The sequence below is a fragment of the Pseudorca crassidens genome, chromosome 16 (assembly GCF_039906515.1).
Source record: "Pseudorca crassidens isolate mPseCra1 chromosome 16, mPseCra1.hap1, whole genome shotgun sequence".
Taxonomy (NCBI): Eukaryota; Metazoa; Chordata; class Mammalia; order Artiodactyla; family Delphinidae; genus Pseudorca; species Pseudorca crassidens.
In genome coordinates this window covers 33,336,477-33,363,182 of record NC_090311.1, presented here as the reverse complement: position 1 = coordinate 33,363,182, position 26,706 = coordinate 33,336,477, and the positions used below count along the sequence as shown (strand labels likewise).

Sequence of the window (26,706 nt, the reverse complement as noted above, 5' to 3'; positions counted from 1 at the left end):
TGGATCGGCTCTCTCGGTGGAGAACTGAACACGAGAATCCGTTCTGTGCCGGACACTTTAAACACATTCACGTCAAATCCTTATGCGGGAGTGTTGGGCTGCACCCCGCAGGCCTCCAAGGCCTGTGCTTGCCCAGCTTCAAGACCAAAGAAAGAGCCCAGGGTCAGCAACAGAGACATCAATGATTTAATGGAGGGGGGAGCTTACACGTCTGAAGCAAGATCCTGGAGCGACACCCCACCATGTGCAGCGAACGATGGGTAGGACGCGGCGGCAGTCTTCGCTCCCGGGGAGGGGGCCCCGTGTGGTGGAGGAGAGATTACCAGTTATAGGGAATTGACATCAGGTGGGCTCATTAGTTACCAGGGAAACCAGCAGAGGGGCGCGTCCTTCATGCCCCTTTGATGAGAACAGTCACCAGCTGGGGCCTGGGGCAAGTACCTAGGAAGGTGAGTCAGGTGAGTAAGATACAGGAGAAGCAGGCATTGGTCGGGCAGGGGATGTACAGAGAGCAAGAGAACAGCCATCTTGAGGGGCCTGACCACACACTTGGGGGTGGCTCTGGGTTTGCGAAAACCAGGGGTGGCCTGTCTGTATTGTATCTGTGGTATCTGGTTGCAGTGCCCCTCTACGTACCTGACCCCAGGGATATCTCGGAAGACAGGGGGACCAAGATTGTAAGGGTTATACAGGGTATGTAGGGGTGAAGTACACGGTCAGGTAACTCAAGAAGGCTGTTCTCTTGTTCTCTGTACATCCCCTGCCCGACCAGTGCCTGCTTCTCCTATATCTTACTCACCTGACTCACCTTCCTAAGTACTTGCCCCAGGCCCCAGCTGGTGATTGTTCTTATCAAAAGGTCCGTGAGGGGCGTGCCCCTCTGCTGGTTTGCCTGGTGACTAATAAGCCCACCTGACATCATTTCCCCTATAATTGGTACTATCCACCCCCTGCCCCCCACCCCAGTGAAGACTGCCACCATGTCCTGCCCACCGTCCACTACACGTGGTGGGGTGTCGCTCCAGGACCTTGCTTCAGACATGTAAGCTCCCCCCTCCATTAAACCATGGATGTCTCTGTTGCTGACCCTGGGCTCCTTCTTTGGTCTTGAAGCTGGGCAAGCAGAGTCCTTTTAGGCCTGCAGGGTGCAGCCCAACAGGGAGGTACTAATATCCCCATTTTGCAGATGAGGAAACTGAGGTTCAGGGGTGTTAACTGACTTGCCCAAGATCACAAAGCTACTAATTGGCAGAGCTGAGCTTCAGCCCCATGCCTGCCTCATTTCCAAACCTGTGCAGGCTGAGGGTGCCAGGCAACCTGCCACATTTTCACCACTTACCAGCTGGGTGGCCTTGGGCACTGACTCCAACTCTCCATACCTAGATTTCGTCATTAATAAACATGGCAACCTAATGCCCAGGAGTAATAGGTACCACATTTGGGGCTCATGCCAGGCACTCTTCACAGGGCTTTGTATGTTACCTGTTGCTGTTATTATCCTTATTTAAGCCCAATAGCACAATAAAATTAAGTAGTTTGTCCAGGCTCACCTGCTGGTAAGAAACAAAGCCATAATCTCGATGCAGGTGTTCTGGCTCCCAAGACTTAATCTCTGGTGACTCTGGCTAACACGTTTCTGAGACATAATCTGCCAGAGACTGAATTAAGACTGGTGCTCTGCAGATTCACTTCGGGCCCTGCTTGAGGAGATGACTTCCTGTTGTTTCAAGAGAGCCCCTCAAGGCCTCAGTGTTCTGGAAAAGGGGATGAAAAAGGTCACCTCGTAGGGTTGCATTGAGGATCAAAGGAGAGAGCGTGAGAGTGCCAGGACACAAGGGACATGCCTCTGTGCAGGATTCACATCAGAATCATAAACGGCCTCCATTAGCCAACATGAAGAGGATCCAGTTCCTCTGCCCTCCCTGACTCCAAGAGATTGTATCAAGAGGAAACAGTCACAGAAAAGAACTTTGAAAATAAGCACAAAGCACTGAGTCAAAAGCTTGATAACTCCATCCTAACCCTCCTAGGCAACAAGCTTAGCTGAGTGACGACTCAGCCTCAGATCCTGATATCCCATAATTAATCCTCTCTTTTAATGGGATTTTTGCCCTTGCCAGCAGTTTTGATCCACTACCCTCAGCCCTCCTTCCTATGCTGAGAAGAGCTTTGGCCTTGGGGCTCTTGAGCAGAGCTGGGCTGGTCAGTTGCTGCAGGTATGAGGGAAAACTGGAGATCAAATAGTGTCTGTGGATGGCGGCTTGTTAGTGGGAGAGGATGGAGGGTAGACTTAATGCAAGAGAGATGCCAAGCACTGGGAAAGCCAGACACGCACGACGCAGTGGGAAAGTGCATGAGACAAAGAGTCTTGGTCTGGGGTTCGAGTCCTTGCCTCTTCCTGGTCACCCAGCTTTGGTCACTCTTGTCCTCTCTGAGACTCAAGGTGCTCATGTGTGAAATGAGTATGAACAATACATGTCCTGGACACCTGCTATAGTTGTTCTGAAGAACAAACATGACCAAGCCCAGGAAAGGGCTTTCTGCACTGTAAGCGCCCTGGGAAGAAGCTCCTTCCTCAGGCCATGTCTGTCACACATGGGAGGCCACCGTAATGTGTCCAGCACACTGGGACAAACTGAAGGGCATTTGGAGCCCCAGACAAGACCCCTGAAGCCAGAGGTATCTGGCTTCAAGGCACCAGAGCCCCAGGCCCTGGCACTGGTCTGATCAGATGCCTTCAGGGCTGAATTTGGCCAGGGAAACAGAGCCTGGATTGTCAGGCTTAGGGAGCTAAGCCCCGAGCCCAGGTGCACTAATTACCCCAGGGTGGGTCAAATGCAGCCTCGCCACACAGGGGTGGGTGTTACAGCCTCAGGGTGGGCCTGTGTATCCCAGCTCCACCTGGGACCTAGTGTGGGGTCTTGAACAAAGCAACTCACTCTCCCCAAGACGTGGTCTCTTCAGCTGTAAAGTGAGGGACTTCATTTTTTTGGTGAGAAATAAATGAATGCATACATGTGAAGCTTTAGTGCAACGCTTCATAGCTAGAAAGTGCTCGTCATCAATATAACCTGCAAAATTTATGCCTCCTTTCCAGGAGTTTAAACTCATTGAACTCTGCATTCACTGAACTCTCGCTGGATCTACAGCTAGACTACAAGCTGCGTGCAGGCAGCGGCCACGTCTGGCTTGTTTCCCATCCAGCTTGCGGTGCTGAGCCCAAGGCCTGGCAAAGTACACTCTCGGCCAAGATTTGTTAAATGAGTTTATGCCTGAGAGGAGCAGTAGGAAGAAACAGCAGCAAAAAAGAGGATGGAAAGAGACAGGGACTGCCCAAGCAGTGAATTCCAACAATGAGGAGAGATAAGCAAAAAGAATGGTTTTTTTTTTTCCTGTCTTTTTTTAAATAATGAAAGAGGGATAAGGGAAGGGATTTTTTTTATAATTGATAAGTTATGCTATTGGGATGAAAAGATGATGAAAGTAATAAACCAGAAAACTAAGGTAAGGGGAAGTGGAAACTCACCCTGCCATTCAAATATTAGGATGTTAATACTTTACATGTAATAAGTAAAGAGTTGTAGTCGCCACTAATAAAATGGCTCCCACTTGACTCTCCAGGAACTGATTCACTGCTAAGCTATGTCAGCTCTGAGCTTCTGAGTCACAGTGCGTCCTAAAGGCTTTCATACCCTGGGGAAACTCACCCCAGGAGGGCTGGGTTTTGTTTTTTCTTCTTCTTTTTTTAAAGTTCTTTTGTTCTTGGTACACAGTCTTCCTCTTTCAGACTGGGTCCAGATGCCCCTAGCACACGGAACAATTCAATCCGTTCAGAGCGGGGAGGAAGGGATCATAATTTGACTTGGTTGTTTTAGGCACATTTTTTTTTTTCTCTGTAACCATGATGACCTCCAGGAAGACACACGGAGGCTCTGGAATCAAGAGTCCAGAGATGAATCCTCACCTGTCTCTGTCTCAGTTTCCTCATGCGTAAAGCCAGACTTCGAGAGGTGAGGTGGGAATAAACATCTATTTTTAGTCCAGGTACCTTAAAGACATCATCTCATTTGACTTTTACAATCTTCATGGGTAGGCCTTATACCCACTTCACAGCTAGGAAAACTGAGATTCAGAGAGGTTTCTTGTCGTTAATTAGACCAAAGCCCTAATGTCAAGGTCAGAGGTAGGCTAGGGCTCCCCTGCCTTCCAGCTTCCTTTGAGATGCAGCTTAATGGATCCCAAACAGCATGTGGAAACCCTGAAGTCCTAAATACTCAAGATCAGTTTTGTAGTTTGTGGTCACAGGGATCTGGTCTCATTTGGTCCTACGTGGTCCCCCTGGCCTCTGAGATCCTAAACTGAATGACTGAAGGGAGGAGCCAGAATCATTCATTCAACATTATTTATTGGTCATCTACTATTTGCCAGGCACTGAGCTAGGTGCTGGAGAAAGAGACATGGTCCCTGCCCTCATGAAGCTTCCAGTATGATTGAAGAGGCACACAGAAATCAAATAAGCCAGCAAATACATAACTACATGTTCCAATAGACGCCACAAAGGAGTATAGGATGTTAGGGGACAGAACTACAGGGCACCTGATCTAGGGCTACTCTGATCTCCCAGGATGTGCTGCTGGGAGAAGCAGGGTGACCTCTGGTTCCAGCCTTGGCCTGGGGAGCCCAGACCAACCGGAAGACCTGGTACTGCAGGGAACCAAGGCTATTTCCCACTTGCCTTCTGCTCTGCTATGACTCTCAGCACAACCTTGGCTGCACAGACCTCACAAGGCCAGGGCCCCACTGGTCAAGAGGCCACCAGGCTCTCAAGCCTGCTGCTGAGCCCCTGACAGGCAGGCTTCCGGTCCCAGGAGGGCTGCTTCATTGCTGGCCACTGAGGCTGCAGAAACACTGCAGGGATTCTCACTTTGAGTTAATGAGGCAAATGTGAGCCGAAAATCCAAGTCAACAGAGAGCTGCTAAGAATCTACCGTTTATATCCCTTAGGATGACTATTATCCCCAAACAAACAAACAAAAACCACAGAAAAAAACAAGTGGTGGTAAAGAAATTGGAACCCTTTTGCACTGTTGGTGGGAATGTAAAATAGTGCAGTCAACGATGGAAAACAGTATGGTGGTATCTCAAAAAATTAAACATAGATTTACCAAATGATCCAACAATTCTACGTCTAGGTATAAACCTCAAAGAACTGAAAGCTGGGACTCAAACGATATTTGTACGCCCATGTTCACAGCATGATTCACAATAGCTAAAAGGTGGAAGCAACTCAGGTCCATCAGTGGACGAATGTATAAACAAAATGTGGTATAGACATACTATGGAACATTATTTAGCCTTAAAAAAGGAAGGGAGTTCTGACACATGCCACAACATGGATAAAACTTGAAGACAGTCTGCCAAGTGAAATAAGCCTGTCACAAAAGAACCAATATTGCATGATTCCACTTGTACCAGGTACTTAAGAGTCATCAAACAGAGAGACAGAAAGTAGAACTGTACATTTAAAAATGATTTAAAAGGTAAATTTTATGCTATGTACATTACAGCACCATTAAAAAAAAAACCCTGCTATAGGCCTAGCTGAGAGGCTATCATGTGCTCTCACAGATGAATCAAACGTGGGCTCTGCCTTCAAGCCGCCTGCGTGCCACAGCTGAAGGGCATCCCATTTATTCATGTAAGCCTGGGCCACCCGTCAGAGGTCCCCCAGGGTTCTGTATGTACCCCCAGCAGCGGGGAAGGAGTCAGGCATAAAAGGGGGAGGAACTGAGCATTTGCCACATAACTCCTACGTGCCAGGCACTGTGATAGTGTTTTATCACCGTTGATCCTTAAGAGTACCCTTGTGAGGTACATGTAATTCTCCCCATTTTATAGGCAAGGAAAGAAAAGCTCAGGAACATAGGTGCCCCAAAGATTTAGCTCCTAGTGATAAAGTCAGAAGTGAAACTCTGCTCAGTCCAAAGTTCATCCCCTTTCACGTAATGTGTTGATTACAAAGAAAGGGGGTTCCTTAAAGGAGGGGTAGGGGTGGGGTCAGATTACAGCTTAAAGATGGGAAGAAGCAGGTCTAATCCCCAAACTGGAGGGAGATAAACTGGATGGTTCATGTTCTCGGCCCTCCGAAGCTTACCTTGTGTAGGATCCACCTTGTCTGTCCCGGGATTCTGTATTCCTTGTCACAGCTGATTGGACCAGGGGTGAGACCAAAACTGAACCAATTGGAGTCTTGGTCTCAAGCATCTCAATTAAGAGACACAGATGCTGTAGCAGATGTGGAGTCAGGACCAAGCCATCTCCGTGGTAACCCAGAGCCCCATGCAAGCTGCTAACTGCAAGGGAGCAGCGTTAAGAGTCCCCACTAAGGCAGCCAATATGCAGAGAGGAGACGGATGCAGTGCAGGGAAGGGCGGAGGCCTGAGACACACAGTCCCCTGGGTAGCCAGAGCAAAGGCTTCCCTGCCCGACAGGTGAGACCCATGATTGTATTCTGGGAAATTTCTCTCTGACTTTAGGGGAAAAACTTGAGCAAACCTGAGTTCCTTGCAATTCAACAACTGCTGACATGACGCTTTATCCCTCAGGTGGGACAACTGGGTTGGGAGAGAAGGACCTTATGTGAGTGAGATCACAGCTCAGCTTGGTTGAGGAAATGCTCCCCATTTGACTTTTGGGAGAATAGCAAAATGTGTCTTTGGTATCACTTTCTGTTTCTGTGCCTCTCTTCTACATCTTCGGGGGCCTCCCTCTCCAGTCTCAGGTAGCTAATGCCCTCAGGCTGGCCTCTGGCAGAGACACCCCACCCAGCCCTGCAGGTATGCACAAGCTAAACACTCCCTAACCCTAACCCTCATGTCCTATTTTACAGACGAGAGTGAGGAAGGATGGCCCAACTGGCCTGCCCAGCAAGGTTTTCTTATTCATTTAATTCGATTGGGCTGCTTCCTTAGTATCTTTCACATTAGCTCCTGCCTTCTCATTCTAGCCCTGGAATGAGCTCCCTCTGCTGTGGAAAGCATTTGCCTCAACTAGTAAACCACCTAATTAGTCTACCTGACTAGAACTAATCTGTCCACAATGCAGCCTAGTGGCCCCCCAGTGATTTGTGAGTAAAGCGGAATCCCAATCACACCAGATTACTCTGTCAACCTCACCCCACAGGCCCGTGGCTCCCTGGCCTTTTTTGGTGCTGTTCCAAACCTAGAATGTCTTTGTTTTCATTACTTCTGTCAAATTTCCACTCATCCTTTAAGACCAACTCAAGGACACTTTGTCCATGGAGCTTTTCACGCTTCCATCTGCTTTTGCATTATAATTTTTGCATGTCTATTCTGGTTTGTAACTCATTCTTGTGTTCCAACCAGTTGCTTCCCTAGAAGACCAACCCATGTTATACGTATTTTTCTAGACTTGATTTCTGATATACTGTCTGGCACATTTTAGGGCTCCATAAAAGGAAACGTTATCGAATAGGGAAGGAAGTTTAGGAATTCCCATGTGCAATTTCACATGTGTATTCATTTAATCCTCAAACACCTCTGCGAGGTAAGAGGTGTTATTAAGAACTCTGAAGCTGAAGGTTTTAATTCATTAGCTCATGAGCACTTAGGAAGTTAAGAGGTGAGAACTGGGATCCTCATTCCTAGGGCTCCTCATTCCTAGGGCTCCCTGGCTCCAAAGCCCAGGGCTCGATAGGCTTTGCATCCTAATGCCTAAGGCCAAGTTAGCTGATAAGGCTTAAGGTGTCAGATGTCTAAGCAGCTGTTTCTGCGTGAAAACTCTGCTCAGACCCACTTGAAGCACACCCCTATTCAACAGAACAGCTGTTCAATAGAAATTACAAAGTAGGTAAGGTCACGGCTGCCGTATCACAGCAGATGCATTATGCCTTACAGACCACTGCACGTTTCATGTATGAATTTTCAACATAAAACTGGCAGCTTCACATCTTTCTTGTCAGGATCAAGAAAGCAAAAAGTAGCACGACACCGGTTTGCCCCTGGGTAGCAGGTGTTAGGCACTCAGCGTTAGAAATGTGTGAAGTGGCCCTTTGCCAAGCCTCATCCACAAAGCACCTGAGAGAATATTAAGCGTAATTCTTCCTGAAAGAAGGGAGAATGGCGGACTTCTGATGGTCCCTTTCAGGACCAAGAATCAATGACTTTATTGCGCTAAGAGGTCTCAAATCTCTTGCCAGGGCATTGTTTCTAGGGTCAACCTTTAAAAGGTATATTCAACATCAGTGACATGTTAGATGCGGCGGAGGATATAAAAACCCCATGCCTTCTTGGCCGAGCCAGAGACTCACCAGTAAACCCAAACCAGACAAAGGCCAGAGCCCCTGAACATGCCTTGAGGGCATGCAGTTAAGATCTGTCGTGGAGGAGGAAAACAAGTCACACTGATTGACTTTTAAAAGGCAACTGTGGGACTTCCCTGGTGGAGCAGTGGTTAAGAATCCGCCTGCCAATGCAGGGGACACAGGTTCAAGCCCTGGTCCAGGAAGATCCCACATGCCGCGGAGCTGCTAAGCCCATGTGCCACAACTACTGAGCCTGTGCTCTAGAGGCCGCGAGCCACAACTACTGAGCCCATGTGCCACAACTACTGAAGCCTGCGCGCCTAGAGCCCGTGCTCCGCAAGAAGAGAAGCCACCGCAATGAGAAGCCCACGTACCACAACGAAGAGTAGACCCCGCTCGCCGCAACTAGAGAAAGCCTGCACGCAGCAACGAAGACCCAACGCAGCCCAAGATAAATAAATTAATTAATTAAAACAAAACAAAACAAAGTCTTCACGTTGAGAGAGGCCTCAGAAGTCTGTCTAATCTAATCTCAGCTAGATTCAGTCTCACAACCTGGCTGTCTGCGTGAAACTCAAGGGAAAATGGCCACCTCTGGCTGGCAGGCACTCTGATCTTAAGATTCAGAGCTGGCTCTCGGAACCTGGTGAACCCAAAGAACATGAAAAATCAAGTGGGTTTTGTGGTTTCCATAATCTCCTTCTGCACTGCTAAGTATCCATGACATCCACACCACAGGGCCTCCAGTAACCCCCAAATCCTCCTGGTTCACACTAGGTCCTAAGAAGTTCAGTCTCAGAAGGGGACTGTACACGAGAGACTGAGGTCAACTCTAAACCAGTTGGTTGTCAGTACAGCACATTCCCAACTACAGTCTAACAGGGGGCCTCACTGTCTATACAGGTATCACCATTAACACTCCCATCACTTGGCCATTCTTCCCACCATCCTACCGCTTGAGAAGTGTTGCTTACTGCCTGACCTTGCTGTTTTATGTACTCAAGAGGCAAAATTGTACACATTTCAGTAAATTCAGGGGCTTTCTTCGGTGCTGCCTTGATCCTCTGTTAGGGCTTTTTACATCCTACTCTCCCCACTCTCCCCCACGCCACCCTGTGAAGTGCATCCAGCTTTGCTCCATTCCCACTGATGGATATATGGCGGCATCAGTATCCTCAGTTCTGTCAGAACTTAATGTTAGCGAATTCCCTGGTGGAGCAGTGGTTAAGAATCTGCCTGCCAATGCAGGGTGCAGGGGTTTGAGCCCTGGTCCGGGAAGATCCCACATGCCGTGGAGCAACTAAGCCCATGCACCACAACTACTGAGCCCGCGAGCCACAACTACTGAAGCCAGCGCGCCTAGAGCCCATGCTCCGCAACAAAGAGAAGCCACTGCAGTGAGAAGCCCGCGCGCAATGAAGAGTAGCCCCTGCTCACCACAACTAGAGAAAAGCCCACATGCAACAACAAAGACACAATGCAGCCAAAAATAAAAAAACAGTAAAAGAAAAGAAAAAAGAACAATGTTACTTAATCTTACCCAGTGCTCAAAATTGGAAGGCACTCCCGGAAAGGGTTTGCCATCACCAGTGTTTTAAACCATTGGAATAGATTGAAAGCAAGAAAAATGCTATATTCATTACTATATCTGCTTTAGTGCCTAAGGCAATGCCTTCCATACCTTGCTGAGAGCAGTTATTCAGTACATGGAACTGTAAAATTATAAAACCTTAAAGCTGGAAGAAACCTCAAGATCAGTTCCCATGATTCCACAGCTGAGAAATTTGAGACTTGGGTGATTAAATCTGGGTCATCGGCTACTTTGTCAACGTTAGCCAGAGTCCAGATGTTCCTACTTTAAATTGAGTTGTTTCTTCCATCGGGTTGCTTATCAGATGAATGAATGAATGAATGACTTTACTGCTCAACTGATACTATGAAAGGAGACTGGAAAACAGACTGAAGTTAAATAACCTAGCAAAAGTAATGGTTTAGATAGCCTATATTTGCCCACCTTAACTGAAGTTTTTCACTTTCAGTTGAGTGTTTATGTCCATAGCTAAGGCAGACATACTTTTAGTCATTTAAGTCTGACCAATGCATATACACTCCAGACAAATAACAAGTCAGATTTCAATATAGTGTTAAATTTTAATTTCATTATAATCTATATGACTTGCCCCATGACATCACCAGATTGAACGTGTCTTTACATGTCAATGGTGAAGGAAACAAACTTTTCATGTTATGTCTCTATTATGTAGCTGCTTCAAGAAAAAAAAATTATAAAACCACAGTGAGATATCACCTCACACCTGTCACTATGGTTATTATCAAAAAGGCAAGAAATAACAAGTGTTGGTGAGGATGTAAAGAAAAGGGAACCCTCATACATTGTTGGTGGGGATGTGAATAAATGCAGCCACTATGAAAAACAGTATAGAGATTCCTCAAAAAATTAAGAATAGAACTACCATATGATTCAGCTATCCCACTTCTGGCATTTATCTAAAGAACACAAAAACACTAATTTGAAAAGATATGTGCACCCCTATGTTCATTGCAGCATTATTTACAATAGCCAAGGTATGGAAATAACCTAAGTGCCCATCAATGGATGAATAGATAAAGAAGATACGGTATATATATGCAATGGAAATACTACTCCGAAATAAAAAAAGGGGAAATCTTGCCATTGCAACAACATGGACAGACCTTGAGGTTATTATGCTAAATGAAATAAGTCAGATAGAGGAAGACAAATGCCATATGATTTCTCTCATATGTGGAATATAAAGAACAAACAAACAAAAAACAAATGAACAAACCAAAACGAAACAAAAACAAACCTGCAGGTACAGAGAACAGGATAGTGGTAACCAGATGGGAAAGAATGGGGAGGAAGGCAAAATGTGTAAAGGGGATCGACTGTGTGGTGAAGAATGGAAACTAAGTTTTTGGTGATGAGCATGTTGTAGTGTATACAGAAGTCGAAATATAATGTTGTACACATGCAACTTATAAAATGTTATAAACCAATGTTACTGCAATAAAAAAATAAATTTAAAAATAAAATTAAAAAGAGAAAAATATTTTTAAAAGAATACATGCAAATGAACTCTGACATAACATGACTACATGATATTCACTAACCAGATTCTCAAACTACATTGTCCTTTAAGAATCCAACTTCCAGATCTTTTTTTTTTTTTTTAACTAAACAATCATTTGGTAGCTTTGGGTTTCATTTCTGGCATTTTCCTGCTCATCTCAGAGGGAGAGGTTTAAGGAAAGAAACAGATAAAATTGACAAAAGAAAGGAGAAAGGCACAGATTACTCAGAAACCGTAAGGGAGAAGTAGTCAGGTTCCTGGAGGAAGAGAGAGTGTGCTGAGGTGTGGTCAGGAACCACATACCCATCAAGGCTCCCACTTTTTCTGCCCTCCCCTCTCACTCCCTCTCATTCCTCCTGCCAAGGAGTGAGCTGGCAATCTTACCAATGACCTTGGACAAACAGAAAATGATAACGCTCCTAAATTCAGCTTTAGCCACACCACTCCAGCCAAAACTAGAAACACCTACAATGGCTGGGAGTGTGCCATCACTCCAACCGCTCCTGTTCCCTCCACTGCAATCAAATGTCCCGAAAAATAACCTGTTGGAATTACAATACGCCTTGTAAAGATGGTCTAGTCTAAACGCCCTCACCTGTTTTGCACAAAAGAAAACTGACATCCAGAGAAATGAGGTCACATGCCCAAAGTCATTGAGCAAGTCCAAACTAGATGCCCAAAACTTCAGACTTGCATTGTTCCGAGCTCATTTAAAGCAATTTAAAAGCTGCCAAACATGCAACGAACAAACAAAAAAACAAAACATCCCAACTTTGGAGAGATGAAGAACAATTACAAAAAGGCACAAATTAACATGAAAACAAACCAAACTAATAACTTTACTCCACCTCCCAGAAGCCCAGTGACGATAAAAGCAGCAGGGGTCTGTTTTACGGAGTAATGATACCTGGAACAACTTAATTGTGCTTTTTCCTCCTTTACCCATTTCTCACAGGCAGAGGAAATAAAAAGTGCATACAAGACTGCTGAAACTCTTAATCTGAACCAACATAGACCTGTTTGATACTTGAAATTTGGTACATCTTTCCCTCCAGGGGCCTATAGAAATCACATTATTAGAGTTAAAACATCAGGTCATTCAATGGGTCTCAAAGCCCTGGGGAAAATGCCTTCCACAGAAATCCATCCTCTCCCCTGACCTGCACAGGCAACAAACTCCAGCTAAAGCCGCAGAGGATTTGATCATTCGCAGACTTTCAAAGAATGGGACCCAAGAAACTAACATTCCAAAACAGGACTGGAGAAAAAGAAGAAAACTTGTCCTTACCCTTAAAAATAACAGAAACAATAGGATCCGGTTTCCCAAATTTCGTTTTAGGGATATTGCTGGCAGATTCAACAATCACTCGAAGCATGGCTCTCAATGGGCAGAAACCAAATTTCAGCAACGAAGTTAAGAAGACACGGGCTCTGGAGCTCGCGGCCGCGCCGCCCGGGAGAGAAGGCGGGGGAAGACTCCAGCGAAGAGGGAAGGAGGAGAGGCGATGGGTGGGTCCCTGACGGATTACTGTATTTACTGAAGGTTACGTGTAAACTGATACCCAAATGCCCGAGCCTCCGCAGCGCCGCAGGCACCCACTTAAGAATTCGGGAAATGTGGGAGTGAAAAGGACAAAACCTCAGCTAAAAATAATTATGGGCAACAAATGAAACTGAAAAGGATTTGTAGCTAATAAATGTGGACACGTCAAGAGACCACTAAGACGCTGCAGCTAAGAGCAACAAATTTGTGAAGCCCAATTAATTGGATTTCTGTTACCCCTTCCATTCTTTGCTGAGCTTCGTGGAGTTTTAAAACTTTACTGCGTCATTTAAAATTTTCTTTTTACTTTTGCCATTTCTTCTCTCCTGCTGTTGAACTCACCCACGCAGCAACAAGTTAGAGAACAATTTGTTTTTAATCAGTTAAAGGGTGCCCCCTATTGTATGGCAGAGAAATAACTGAGTTTATTTCAAGCAAGCCCAATCCGGAGGTGGTGATCGCGGTTTACAAAATCAGTGTCCTGGGAGCTGATCGTTTTCAGTCACAAAAGGATTCGCCATAGGACTTCTTTAAAAATCCTTACGAGGTGAGAGCTGGTGACCGAAGTTTTCCTGGTCCATCAAACGCTGCTAGCCGTCTTTAGTGAAAATGGAGTTCTCCACTCTTTCAGGATCTAGACCCCAGCAGTGTCTTCCTTTCCTTTGTTAAAGAAAAAGGTATTCGATGACACTTGTTGAAGTGGGTAAGGAAGACTTTATTCAAGGGGAAGGAATCTTTCAGTGTAGGAGGGAATTTGGACTCAACTCTGAATAGGGCATGGACAAGGGGGAATTTATAGCCAGGGAGCAGGTTGGGGGTCAGTGAATGGAAATTACCAGAAGAAAGTATCAGGGGGGAAAAGGGGATTCTGGCTCAACCGACCTAACAGGATTCTTACTGAACATAGGTCAGGGTGACGAGACATTACCTGGGTGATGGTGGAGAACGAGGCACCCCACAAGATACAGAGTGATCAGATATGGAGGGAGGGGAGTTCTGGTTAAACTGACTCAGCAAGGTTCTCGCTAAAACTAAATTTTACAAGGAAATACACAGATGGGCCTAGGAGAAAGTTCAGGAGCTTGACTAAAGTTTGGCCAAGGAAAAGGTCTTTATGGCCTAGAGGGTGTGTTAGGTGGTATAGCCTGGTGATTAAGATCACTAGAAGAGGCCTGGGGATAGTAGTCAGCCAGACCTGCGTGTGGGTCCCTGATTCGTCACTCTTGAGCTATGTCACCTTACAAGTTGGTAAATCCCTCTCTTCTGCAGTTATCTCATCCGTAAAATGAAGGTGAAGATTGTCATAAGGTCAAGGTCTAAGTGCAGGGGCCTGGCAAAAAGCACATAGTAAATTCCACACATCTACAACCAGAAGTTCATCCTTATTCACGGCATTTCATAGCATTTCCGTTAATGCAAATTGGGTTTACATTAGGATCTCATTGTGTTTCAGAAGAAAAGGCTGAAACTAAGAATGAAAAAACGTAGGACTTCCTTTTGCTTCTGAACACACAACCAACCGAGAAGACCCACCTGTAAGCAAACACTTCAAGTGCACTGAAAAAGACCCACCTGCAGGAATTCTTCTGTCTCAGTGAATTTCTCAATGGCTTATATAAAGAACCAATAAACCCAATGTCATATACATTATTGTATTTAGTGGACATGTAGACTAAATACAGTATATATTTTAGTGGAATATAGACAACATTATGTTTGTTTGTATTTTGGAGCTGGTTTTTATTTCTCCCTTTCATTGTTAAATATATTTACAGAAAAATGCATACAACATAAATGTGACAGTTTAATGAGCAAACATCAAGGTCAAGGCAGAGACCATTGCCAGCACTCCAGAAGTCCCTCACATGTCCCATCACAGCCACCTCCTTCCCCCCATAGGTAACCATTTTCCTGATTTTTATAGTAATATTTTCTGTGCTTTTTTTTATAGTTTTTAATCCCCCAAATAGTTTGATTTGCTTGATTATGATCATATGAATTATTTTATACATTATGAACATTATCTACATGTATTTGTACCTATGTGTATACACATATTCACATAGTATGAATTCTTTGTCATATTATGACCTTTATAGACATGGACTATAAGTGTGAATTCTTTTGTGTTTGGCTTCTTTTTTTTTCAACATTATATTGTGAGATTCATCCATATAACTTTGTTTCCTCTCATTTCTCTATGGCATTCCGTTGTATGAGTGTACCACATTTTACTAATTACTCCACTGTTGATACACATTTGGATTATTCAGAGTTTGGGGCTATTACAAAAAGGGCTACTCTGAACATGCTTGTACATGTTTCCTGGTACAAATGTGCATGAGCGCATTTTGGGTCTAACCTGTGACTGCAATTGCTGGATCAAAGGGTATATGCATATTTTCAAAATTACTAGGTAACTCAAAATTGTTTTCCACGGTGATTGTACCGTTTACACTCCCACCAACAGTGTATGAGACTTCCCGTCCATACATTTGGCAACCCATATGGTGAGTATGTAATATTTCATTGGAGCTTTAATTTGCATTTTTCAGATTACGAATGAGGTTTCATACCTTTTCATATTTACATTTCCTAATTTATGACATGCCTATTCAAATATTTTGTAGATTTTTCTATTGGGTACTCCGTGTTTTTCTTACTCATTTGCAGGAGCTGTTTATGTGTTCTGAATACTGGTGCTTTGTGGCTTGTAATTTTAATATTATTGAATTTATCAATATTTCCTTTATTGGACTTCCCTGGTGGCGCAGTGGTTAAGAATTCTCCTGCCAACGCAGGGGACATGGGTTCGAGCTCTGGTCCGGGAAGATTCCACGTGCTGCGAAGCAACTAACCCCGTGCGCCACAACTACTGAGCCTGTGCTCTAGAGCCCGCAAGCCACAACTACTGATCCCACGAGCCACAACTACTGAAGCCCACATGCCTAGAGCCTGTGCTCCGCAACAAGAGAAGCCACTGCAATGAGAAGCCCGCACATCACAACGAAGAGTAGCCCCCGCTCACCGCAACTAGAGAAAGCCCGCGAGCAGCAACAAAGACCCAATGCAGCCAAAAATAAATAAATAAATTAATTAAAAACAATATTTCCTTTATGGTTAGTATATTTTTCTTTCTTTCTTTCTTTTTTGGCTGCACCACAAGGCTTGCAGGATCTTAGTTCCCCAACTAGGGATTGAACCAACCTTGGGCCATGGCAGTGAAAGCACTGAGTCCTAATCACTGGACAACCAGGGAACTCCCAGTACATTTTTCACATTAAGAAATGCTTTCTACTCTGAGATGTGAAGATACTCTTCAGTATTATCTTCCAGAAGCATTTTGTTTCATCTTGCACACTAAGATTTATACTCCACCTGTAATTGATTATGTGTCATGTGTGGTTAGAGGTCACGTTTCATTTTTTCCCACATGGATATTCAATTGACCCAGTACCATTTATTGAAAAGTTTGTCCTTTTCCCAAACCTAGGTCATGTATCAGGGTTGTAGATATGTGTGGGTCTGTTTCTGTGCTCTCTCTTCTGTTTCATTGTTCTATTTGCCAGTCTCTGCACCAAGACCACTGTGTCTTAATATAGCCTTATAAAAATTTCATAATAAGATTTTATCCTCCCATCTTGTTCTTTTTCTTCAAATGTCTTGGCTCTTCTTGCATTTTTTTTTTTTTTTTTTTTTCAGTACGCGGGACTCTCACTGTGGTGGCCTCTCCCGTTGCGGAGCAACAGGCTCCGGACGCGCAGGGTCAGCGGCCATGGCTCACAGGCCCAGCCGCTCCGCGGCATGTGAGATCTTCCCGGACCCGGGCACACCTGCATCGGCAGGTGGACTCTCAACCACTGCGCCACCAGGGAAGCCCTCTTCTTGCATTTTAATAGACATATTAGGATCAGCTTATCAAGTTTCAAATATTTTAAAAATCTGTTGGAATTCTGTCTTAAATTGCATTAAATTTATAGATCAATTTTGGGGGGAACTGATGTCATTGTAAGTATTTCAATTCAATAATAGACTATATCACTTAATCTACTTAGACTTTCTAAACATCTCTCATTAAAATTTTATAATTTATAAAGGCCTTGAACATTTTTTTTAGATATGTTGGAACTTATTTCTTTCAGCTTTCAAATATATAAAAAACGAAAAAAATAGTACAATTAACACCTCTACGTCCATTATCTAGATTTGACAACTATTAACATTTTGCCATGATCATGTTATCTATCTATCTAGATTTTTAAAATAAAATTATTTTAAAGTAATTATAGACATCATGAAATTTCACCCTTAAATGCTAAAGACTGCACCTTGTAAGAGTGACATTCGCCTACAATATTACAATCACATGACCACATCTGTGTGTATTCAGATTATCTAATTATGTTAATAACAAATTATACTAAATATCATTTTTCATTTTTTGTATATTTTAAAATTAGGACCCAATCAAGATTCATGCATTGCCTCTGTGCATTTAGCTGGAGAAATCTGACCAATAAGGTAACTGACTTACAGTTCCCAGGTTCTACAGGTTTTCAGAGGCCCAATAAAATATAGGAAGCCAAAAATACAATAAACTGATACAAAATATAATGAAATTAATGCACTGAGAAGTGATACCATATCATTTCTATGGTATTCTTCCCAAACATCCATAACCCCAGTCTACAAATGCAAAAACAGGGAATTCCCTGGTGGTCCAGTGGTTAGGGCTCGGTGCTTTCAGTTCGGGGGCCTGGGTTCGATCCCTGGTTGAGGAACTAAGATCTCACAAGCCATGCAGTGTGGCTGGAAAAAAAAAAATGAGAAAGTAGACAAAACCAGGTTGAGAGACATTCTACAAAATACCTGATAAGTACTCTTCAAAAGTGTCAAGGTCATAAAAATAAGGAAAGATTGGGCTTCCCTGGTGGTGCAGTTGTTGAGAATCCGCCTGCCAATGCAGGGGACACGGGTTCGAGCCCTGGTCTGGGAAGATCCCACATGCCGTGGAGCGGCTAAGCCTGTGTGCCACAACTACTGAGCCTGCACTCTAGAACCTGTGCTCCGCAACAAGAGAGGCCGTGATAGTGAGAGGCCCGCGCACCGCGATGAAGAGTGGCCCCCACTTGCCGCAACTAGAGAAAGCCCTCGCACAGAAACGAAGACCCAACACAGCCAAAAATAAATAAATAAAAATAAAGGAATTCCTTAAAAAAAAAAAAAATAAGGAAAGATTGAGAAACTGTCACAGATTGAAAGAGACAAAGGAGACATGGAAACTAAATGCAAGATTGTATCCTGGATCAGCTGCTGGAACAAAGAAAGGACGTTAGTGGAAAAAGTGGAAAAATACCAAAGTCTGCGCTTTAGTTAATAATATTGTGCCTATATTAATTTCTTAGTTTTGATAGATGTACCATGAGTATGTAAGATGTTAATATGAGGGGAACCTGAATGAAGGGCACAAGGGAACTCTGTATGCTTTGCAACTTTTCTGTAAATTTAAAATTATTTCAAAATAAAATGTTAAGAAATAAAATTAAATAAATTTGTAAATACTGGCTTAGAAGTATAAAAAAGAAGACTTCAAAATTGAAACAATAATTATTTCATTAAAAGTGTATGGACAGGGCTTCCCTGGTGGCGCAGTGGTCAAGAATCTGCCTGCCAATTCAGGGGACATGGGTTTGAGCCCTGGTCCGGGAAAATCCCACATGCCGCAGAGCAACTAAGCCCATGCGCCACAACTACTAAGCCTGCGCTCTAGAGCCTGTGAGCCACAACTACTGAGCTCGCATGCTACAACTACTGAAGCCTGCACACTGAGAGCCTGTGCTCCACAACAAGAGAAGCCACCACAGTGAGAAGCCCGTGCACCGCAACAGAGAGTAGCCCCCGCTCGCCGCAACTAGAGAAAGCCTGAGCACAGCAACAAAGACCCAACGCGGCCAGAAATAAATAAAAAATAAATAAATAATTTTTTAAAAAGTGTATGGGCAAAACAAAATGCCTGTTTCATTAATTGGTAAGTTTTTAGTATTCATAAAATTTTCATCTCAGTTGAAAAGAACTTGTAGTTAGATTTTCACACTATAAAAGAATTTCTGAGGATGCATAATAACCACCAAGAAATCACAACCTATCATAAGTTCATTAATCATAACCCCAAATTTTCAACAATGTGATTATGAAAAATCCTTTCAAGGTTCTTACAGCAATATATATATATATAGTTTTTTTTTTTAATGCAGCATAAGGTACCTTTGAGTATTTTGATGTAATATATCCAAAAGCAGGATTCTGTTAAATTGTTAAGTAAGCCCTGAAACAGATTAACTTTCCAATTCCTAGCATTTCTTGGAGTCTTCTATTTGGCACTGATTTATATAACTTTGAATAAACACAGGCAGGAGAGAATGAGCTAACCAGTAAAAGTAGAACCTGGTAAAAGGACCAGTCCTCCTCTTAACAAGCTTGCAATGGCTTTGCTGTGGAAGGAAACACTATTTTATTTATTTATTTATTTATTTGGCTGCACCGAGTCTTAGTTGCGGCATGCGGGACCTTTTAGTCGCAGCATGCGGAATCTTTAGTTGTGGCATGCAGGGTCTTTTCTTAGTTATGGCACGTGGGATCTTTAGTTGCGGCATGTGAACTCTTAGTTGGGGCATGTGGGATCTAGTTCCCTGACCAGGGACCGAACCTGGGCCCCCTGCATTGGGAGCGCGGAGCCTTAGCCTCTGGACCACCAGGGAAGCTCTGGAAGGAAACACTATTATCCTCATCTTCAGAAATAAATATTTGAGGAGAAGGAGGTTAGGATACTTGGAAAGTAGTAACTTAAAGTTAAGGGGTAGAAAAGTTGGTGGCCAAGGGGCGTGGCTTAGCCTCAGAGCTTCTCTCCTGACATCAGGAAATGCTGCAGAGCAAGGTCATGAGCGTTGAGGCTCAGATTCCAGGGAGAGCCAGGAGCTGTGTTTCACTGGGTAGTAAGAGGGAAGGAGGAGCTTTAAGACCTGAGCCCAGTGGGAGACAGTGGCAGAAGTAAGGTGGCTGGTGTTTGGAGAAGGGAGGAGGTGCTCAGAGGCTGCCAGTCAGACTGACTTTACATCAACCTGTCTGTAGAGCGTGTGTGCATGCACGTGTGTGTGTGTGTGTGTGTGTGTGTGTGTGTGTGTGTGTGTGTGTTGGGAGTTGGGTGGAGAAGATTCAGTGGTGGGAACATGAACTTGTTCTTCAGAGACTGCAGAGCTGCACACAAAGGCAATGCATGTATGCTCACACACCATCACAACCAGCACCTGCACCATCCAGCCTTACTCTCTTCCTGCCACCTCTGGTGCAACAACAGAGCCCTGGAGCCCAGTTCAGCAGCCTGCTTCTGTCTCAAGGGCTTTATTTTTATCAACTGCATTGGCCCTAACAACAACCCTATGATATAGGCCCTATAATAACCTCCACTTCATGAGCGTAGGAAACTGAGACACAAAAAGATTAGGTAAATTGTTCAGGTTATAGCTAATAAATGGAAGAGCTGGGATCCAAACCAGGTAGTTTGGTTGTGAATTTTCCTGCTACACTCTATTGGAATGTATCCCTTACAACATGCTTTGCAGCCTCCACACACCCTGGAGACAAAAACACCAGCCTGGGTGCATCATAACCAGAGCCCTGGTTACTATCTGTCTCAAGGACTTTGAGCTCTCCAGCTTCCTGTGCCAAGAATGTAACAGTGTCAGTCTCTGGTGGCTACTGGAGTTATCTCTATGCCCTGTGAGCCTGGAAAGGGGCTAACCCCTCAGTTTCTCCATGCCAGTGGCCTCTGTTTCTTTTTCTTTTTCTTTTTTTTTTTGGTTGCACCGGCGCAGCATGCAGGGTCTTAGTTCCCCAATGAGGGATCAAACCCGTGCCCCCTGCAGTGGAAGAGTGGGGTCTTAACCACTGGACCTCCAGGGAAGTCCCTGGTGGCCTCTCTTTGGACAGTCCTTATTTTTTTCCTGGATACACACTCACTAGTATTATAGTTGAAGACAGGGAAGGAGAAGAAAAGGATGGGAGATCTCCCTTCAGCTTTGTTCAAATATAAAAAGCTAACAGGGCCTGTTTTCCTCATACAATCAGCTTTTAGATATAAATGTGTAAGATTCCAATCAACACTGTAAGAAAAACACTTAAGGAAAAATATTTCCTCCTGGAAAAATCAAGGAAGAGTAAGAGTTAGAGTTAAGAGTAAATTCACACAGGATGATCAAACATTTATTCATTAATAATATGTCCATTTGTTCAACAAATATTTGAGAGTCTACAAGTACCATGTATCAGCTGTTGGGGCTTCAGCCAAGAATAAGCCAAAGTTCAGACCTGATGGAGCTCCCAGCTGGTGGAGACCACATGCCGGGTCTCACATGTCTATCGTCCACTGCTTTCCACAACTCTGGGAGCTAGGACTCCTGGACTCATTTTACAGCTGATGAAATTGAGGCTCAGAAGAGTTAAAGACTTGAGCCAAGATTCAAACCCAATGTCTTCTGAGCCCTACTCCTTTTCCAACTGGTCCTCAGATGAGAGCACACATTCTGCTCTTTCATTATCCTCACCTTTTTCATCAAGTAAACTCATACATTGATCTAGGTGAGTGGCCTTGTGCCTACACTGAGGCAAAAGGGATAGAGACAGAGGAATATTTAAGGGAGAGGAGAGACTTAGCAAAAAATCTAGACATGAGGAACAAAGTAAGAGGGGTGGCCAAGAGGATTTAGTGGAAGAGAAATGAAGACAGATTCATAATATCTTATTCCAATTCCAGTTTCACAGAATCCTAGATATTACCTAACAGCAATTTTCAAATTGGCACACACAGAGGGTCTATTGTTAAGATCTTTTTGCTGAAACACTTCTTTAAGAATTATTTCAGTTGATAACTAAAGTGCTTTTTAGAGCTAAAATACTATTTTTTAGTAGTTTAATTATAGGGTTTTGCATAATGGTGGATGCTATTTTTAAATAACTTAATATATAGTATATTTAAATTTCATGCTTTTAAAAAGTGCCTGACAGTGACTAAGTCTACAGGGGGGGAAGGAGGGGATAAAATATTTCATAACATTTGGCATAATTATATTATCATTATTCAAGGCCATTGGAGGAGCTAAATATAAGACAGGAATGAATCTGACCTTCTCCAAGTAAGTGTTAACTTACTTGAGCATATTTTCTAAAATAAACCTAGAAAAAATGGAATGGAGAAAAGTGGGATCCTCTTAAGCCTGGTATTCACTTTTATGGAAACAACAATTCCTATCAAAATGTTTGATAAACAAATGTTTCCCCGTCATTCTTCTGTAAGAATCTTGATTCATTCAGGCTCACGTGCATCTATTCAGCAAACACTTACTGAAAGTCTACGTGGTGCCAGGTATGATGCTAACTACAAAGACGAATAAGACACATTTCCTCTCTGCAAGAAGCTCACAGGAAATCGCAGCACAATGGAGTGAGCACCATGCTAGAGGAGTAGGTGTTAACAGGGCAGGGTGGGCAAGCAGGGTAGGCTCCTGGAGGAGGTGACAGCTGGACTGAGAATTAGTGGTTGGACTGATGTCTGTGTGTGTGTGTGTGTGTGTGTGTGTGTGTGTGTGTGTGTGTGTGAGAGAGAGAGAGAGAGAGAGAGAGATCTGAAACACAGATGAATAATCATGGTGAGCAATGGGAACCTCAAGCCATTTGATGTGGGTGGGAGATCATGTGCGAGGGTAAACAGTAAAGCAGTGAGCCTAGGCAGGCAGGCAGGCCCCAGCTCAGGCCCCAGCTCAGAGAGCCTCATCTGCTCTGTTAATAACAACTAACATCTACCACGTGCTTACTACACGTCAGATGCTATTCTAAGCATTTTATTTTGTCTCATTTAATCCTTCCACTTCCCTGTGCTGTGAAGTAAGCACTATTTCACCATCCCCATTTTACAGATGAGGAAACTGAGGCCTAATCTGGTTAAGTAGTTTGCCCAGTTCTCACAGCAAGCGGAGCTGGGATCTGAACACAGGTAGTCTTCCTCTAGAGTTCATGCTCTTTTTTTTGGCCAGGCCTCACAGCTTGTGGGATCTTAGTTTCCCGACCAGGGATTGAACTCATCTCCCCCTGCAGTGGAAGTGTGGAGTCCTAAACACTGGACCACTGCCAGGGAAGTCCCTAGAACCTCTGCTCTTAACTCCTTAAGCCAGGCCTCACTGGCAGTGGGGACTTATTAGAGATGCATTTTCCAGCAGGGGAGCAAAATGACTGAATTGCATACCAATTCTCTGAATACAAATGAAACATTTTAATAACCCCATAGACTTAACATTAAATTTTAAAAGAAGCTAAAACAGGCAGAGCAGTCAATGTCTGGAGAGCTGCCCTTTCCAAATAGGATATACCTTGAATGGAGAACCAAGTCAGGAAGCATCACTGACTGGCTAATGAGAATTCTCCTATATGACATTAGCCAGTTAGAGAAAATCTGCTCAACCTGCCCCTGAAATGGCTTTCAAATATGTCACTAATAGGGCTGCTATAATCTCAGTTAGATATTGAGGGGGTCTCCCTATTTACCAATTTAAAACGCAGCCCTTCCTGGTTGGAGAGGAACTCTAACCCAGGAAAGAGCAGTGGGTCTACCCCGAGAAGGAGCTGGGCTGTAAACCGATGCTTTGGGTGCCTGTTAAGGAATATCGATAACAGAAAGGAGGAGAGTAAACAAATCGTTTCTCCACAGTAGTCTAGGGCAGAAGAGACCCCCATCAATTCATTCATTCATTGAACAAATATTTATTTATCATTTTAAAAATTATTATTATTTTTTGGCTGCACTGCACGGCTTGCGGGATCTTAGTTCCCCCACCAGGGATTGAACCCGTGCCCCCGGCAGTGTACGCGCTGAGTCCCAACCACTGGACCACCAGGGAATTCCCTGAACAAATATTTATTAATTACCTAATTTGTTCAAGCACTGTGATGGTAGGTACTGTGGATATGGGGGTGAGCAAAATCAGACAGACTCCTCAAGCAATTTACAGTGGAATGAGGGAAAGGGACACCATCAAAGAATCACTCATGAGTCAATGTGCAATTTTAGCTGGAATGAAGCCTTTGAAGAAATCTGTGGTAAAGAGAGGAAATCCTTTACTCAGGAGGCAGGGAAGCCTTCCCTTAGGCAGGGAGGATGAAGCTGAGGTCTGGGAGATAGGAAAGGAGGCAAACAGCTAGAGCATTCCAGACAGGGGGGACCTCCTGTGAAAAGGCCCTGAGGCAGGAAGGAACCTTCCTGGTCAAGGAATGAAGGGTGTCTAATGTGGGGCTTTGACACCAGGTTGGGGAGGTCAGTCTAGGCCTGCTGGGCCTGAGAGGACACAATGGGGATTTGGTTAGATGATCAGATCTGCATTATTTCAAAAAATCCCTGCGGAGTGGATTGGAAGGAGGCAAGAGTTTACCAGGTTCTTCTTAGCCTGCATTTAGAGAACATTTATTGTGTGCATACCAGTGCTGTTCAATAAAAACATAACAGCAGCTGCATTTATATTTTGAATTTTCTAATAGTCACAGTAAAGAAAGTAAAAAACAATAGTAAGATTGATTTTAATATATTTTACTTAATATATCTAAAATATTATTGTCTTAACATGTAATAATATTAAAAAGCTTAGTCATTGAAATCTGCTGTGTATTTCATACATCTCAATTGGGACACAAAACATTCATCAGAAATACTTCATCTGTATTTAGCTTTCATAAAATTTACAGTTGATAAAATAGGCTTGCACCCTGATGTTCACTGCAGCACTGTTTACAGCAGCCAAGAAATGGAAGCAACCTAAACGTCCATCAAAGAAGATGTGGTATACGTATACAATGGAATATTACTTAGCCATGAAAAAGAATGAAATTATGCCATTTGTAGCAACATGGATGGACCTAGAGATTATCATACTAAGTGAAGTAAGTCAGACAAAGAAAGATAAATATCATATGATATCACTTATATGTGGAATCTAAAAAAGTAATGCAGGTGAACTTGTTTACAGAACAGAAACAGACTCACAGACTTGGAGGGCGGGCTTGTGGTTGCCAAGGGGGTAAGGAGGAGGGGAGGGATGAATTGGGAGGTTGGGATTGTCATATGTACACTACTATATGTAAAGTGGATAATCACCAGGGATGTACTATGTAGCACAGGGAACTATGCTCGATACTCCGTAATAACCTGTATAGGAAAAGAATCTGAAAGGGAATGGATGTATGAATATGTATGGCTAAATCATTTTGTTGTACGCCTGAAACTAGCACAACATTGTGAATCAATTATACTCCAATATAAAACAAAAAATTAAAAAACCCAAAATTTCAAAAAGAAGAAAAAAAATAGGCTTACATACCTAAGTTGTTCCAAACATAAAAGTTTTTTTGATAACTGAATCAACCATCAGTTTTTAAACTTAAATTAAGTAAAATTAAAAATTCAGTTCCTCAATCACTGTAGCCACATTTCAAGCGCTCAACAACCATATGTGGCCAGTGCTACCATAATGGATTGAGTAGAAAGAACCTTTCCATGATTGCAGGAAGTTGTATAAGAAAGCACAAATGTATCTGCTGGAGAAGGCCTGGGTAGTCATTAGCTTTCCTTTGGAAGACATAACCTTTCATGGGTGAAGAGCACATTCATCTACAACAGCCTCACTATTTCTTTTTATAAAGCCTAAATCCATTCAGCCTCTTTTTGGTACTGTTTTGGTTTCCCAAGATTTTCCTACTGGGAAGAAAATAACCTAATATTTATTGAGATAAATATCCAGTCCACTTGGCCATTATATTTCTCTTTGTTAATGAATAAAGATGAATTTTGAATCCCTGTCCTAGGATTTCTCCTAGTGAACTGTCAGCATCAAATTACTATCACTTCTTCAGGCCTTTTGCAAACTACTAGCTTCTCACACTTCACACCTAGCCCCACCTACCTGCGAAGAGCAAACATTGATTTTCGGGTCTAACAATGAAAATTACAAAATTAAATGAGCCACCAGGCCAATGAGCCTCCTGCCTACTCCTTTTCCTCAGGGGTCCCCAGTCACAGGGGGAGCTCCTGCCAGAAGAGATGGACCTGGGGAGCAGATGTGTAATTGGGCAGCTGGCCCAGCAGGCCTAGGTACCAGGTCCTCTGTCTACCAGGTGCCGTCCCTCTTCACACCGTTCCTCCCATTTCCTGTCTTTTCTCTCCCCATGTGGCTCAAAGCTGAGCAGAGAAATCTCTCTTTCTCTCTCTCATCCAAGGATCTCTGTAGATTTCTATGGAGACTAATTTTGCCCTTGCTCTCAACTCTGGGCAATGAATAGCATTCACACCTTCACTAATCTTTTGCCTCGACTTCCTCCCACCCTAATCCCACCTGATAGGTTAATACAACAGGTAGGAAACAGCCCAGTTCTCCTCACTTTTCCATCAGAAATGTGAGTTACTTGGCAGCAAGGACCAAACGTTATCTTCTTGCCTTTTCTTTTATTCTTTGAAATTCTCTACATGGTTTCTCATCCATTCCATTTAGAAACAAAGGGCTTTTGTTGCTTTTTATGTAATAAGGGCTAACATCAGTTGAGCATTTACTAAACACTATGCACTTTACATGGGTTCTCTCATTTAATGCTCATAATCACCCTATGAGGTAGATATTATTACCTGTATCATTTTA

The 26,706-nt window shown here is 43.5% G+C and overlaps 1 protein-coding gene across 4 annotated transcripts in view; it reads right to left on the bottom strand.

The window, feature by feature from the left end:
• Positions 1–12,982, bottom strand: part of MYOF (myoferlin) — a 155,128-nt gene extending 142,146 nt beyond the window's left edge. For all 4 annotated transcript variants that reach the window (XM_067709978.1, XM_067709980.1, XM_067709979.1 and 1 more), the window contains exon 1: positions 12,725–12,982. In XM_067709978.1, the coding sequence (XP_067566079.1) occupies positions 12,725–12,812 (88 nt within the window). In that variant the 5' untranslated portion in view covers positions 12,813–12,982. The remainder of the gene's footprint in view (positions 1–12,724) is intronic.
• Positions 12,983–26,706: the final 13,724 nt, after the last annotated feature.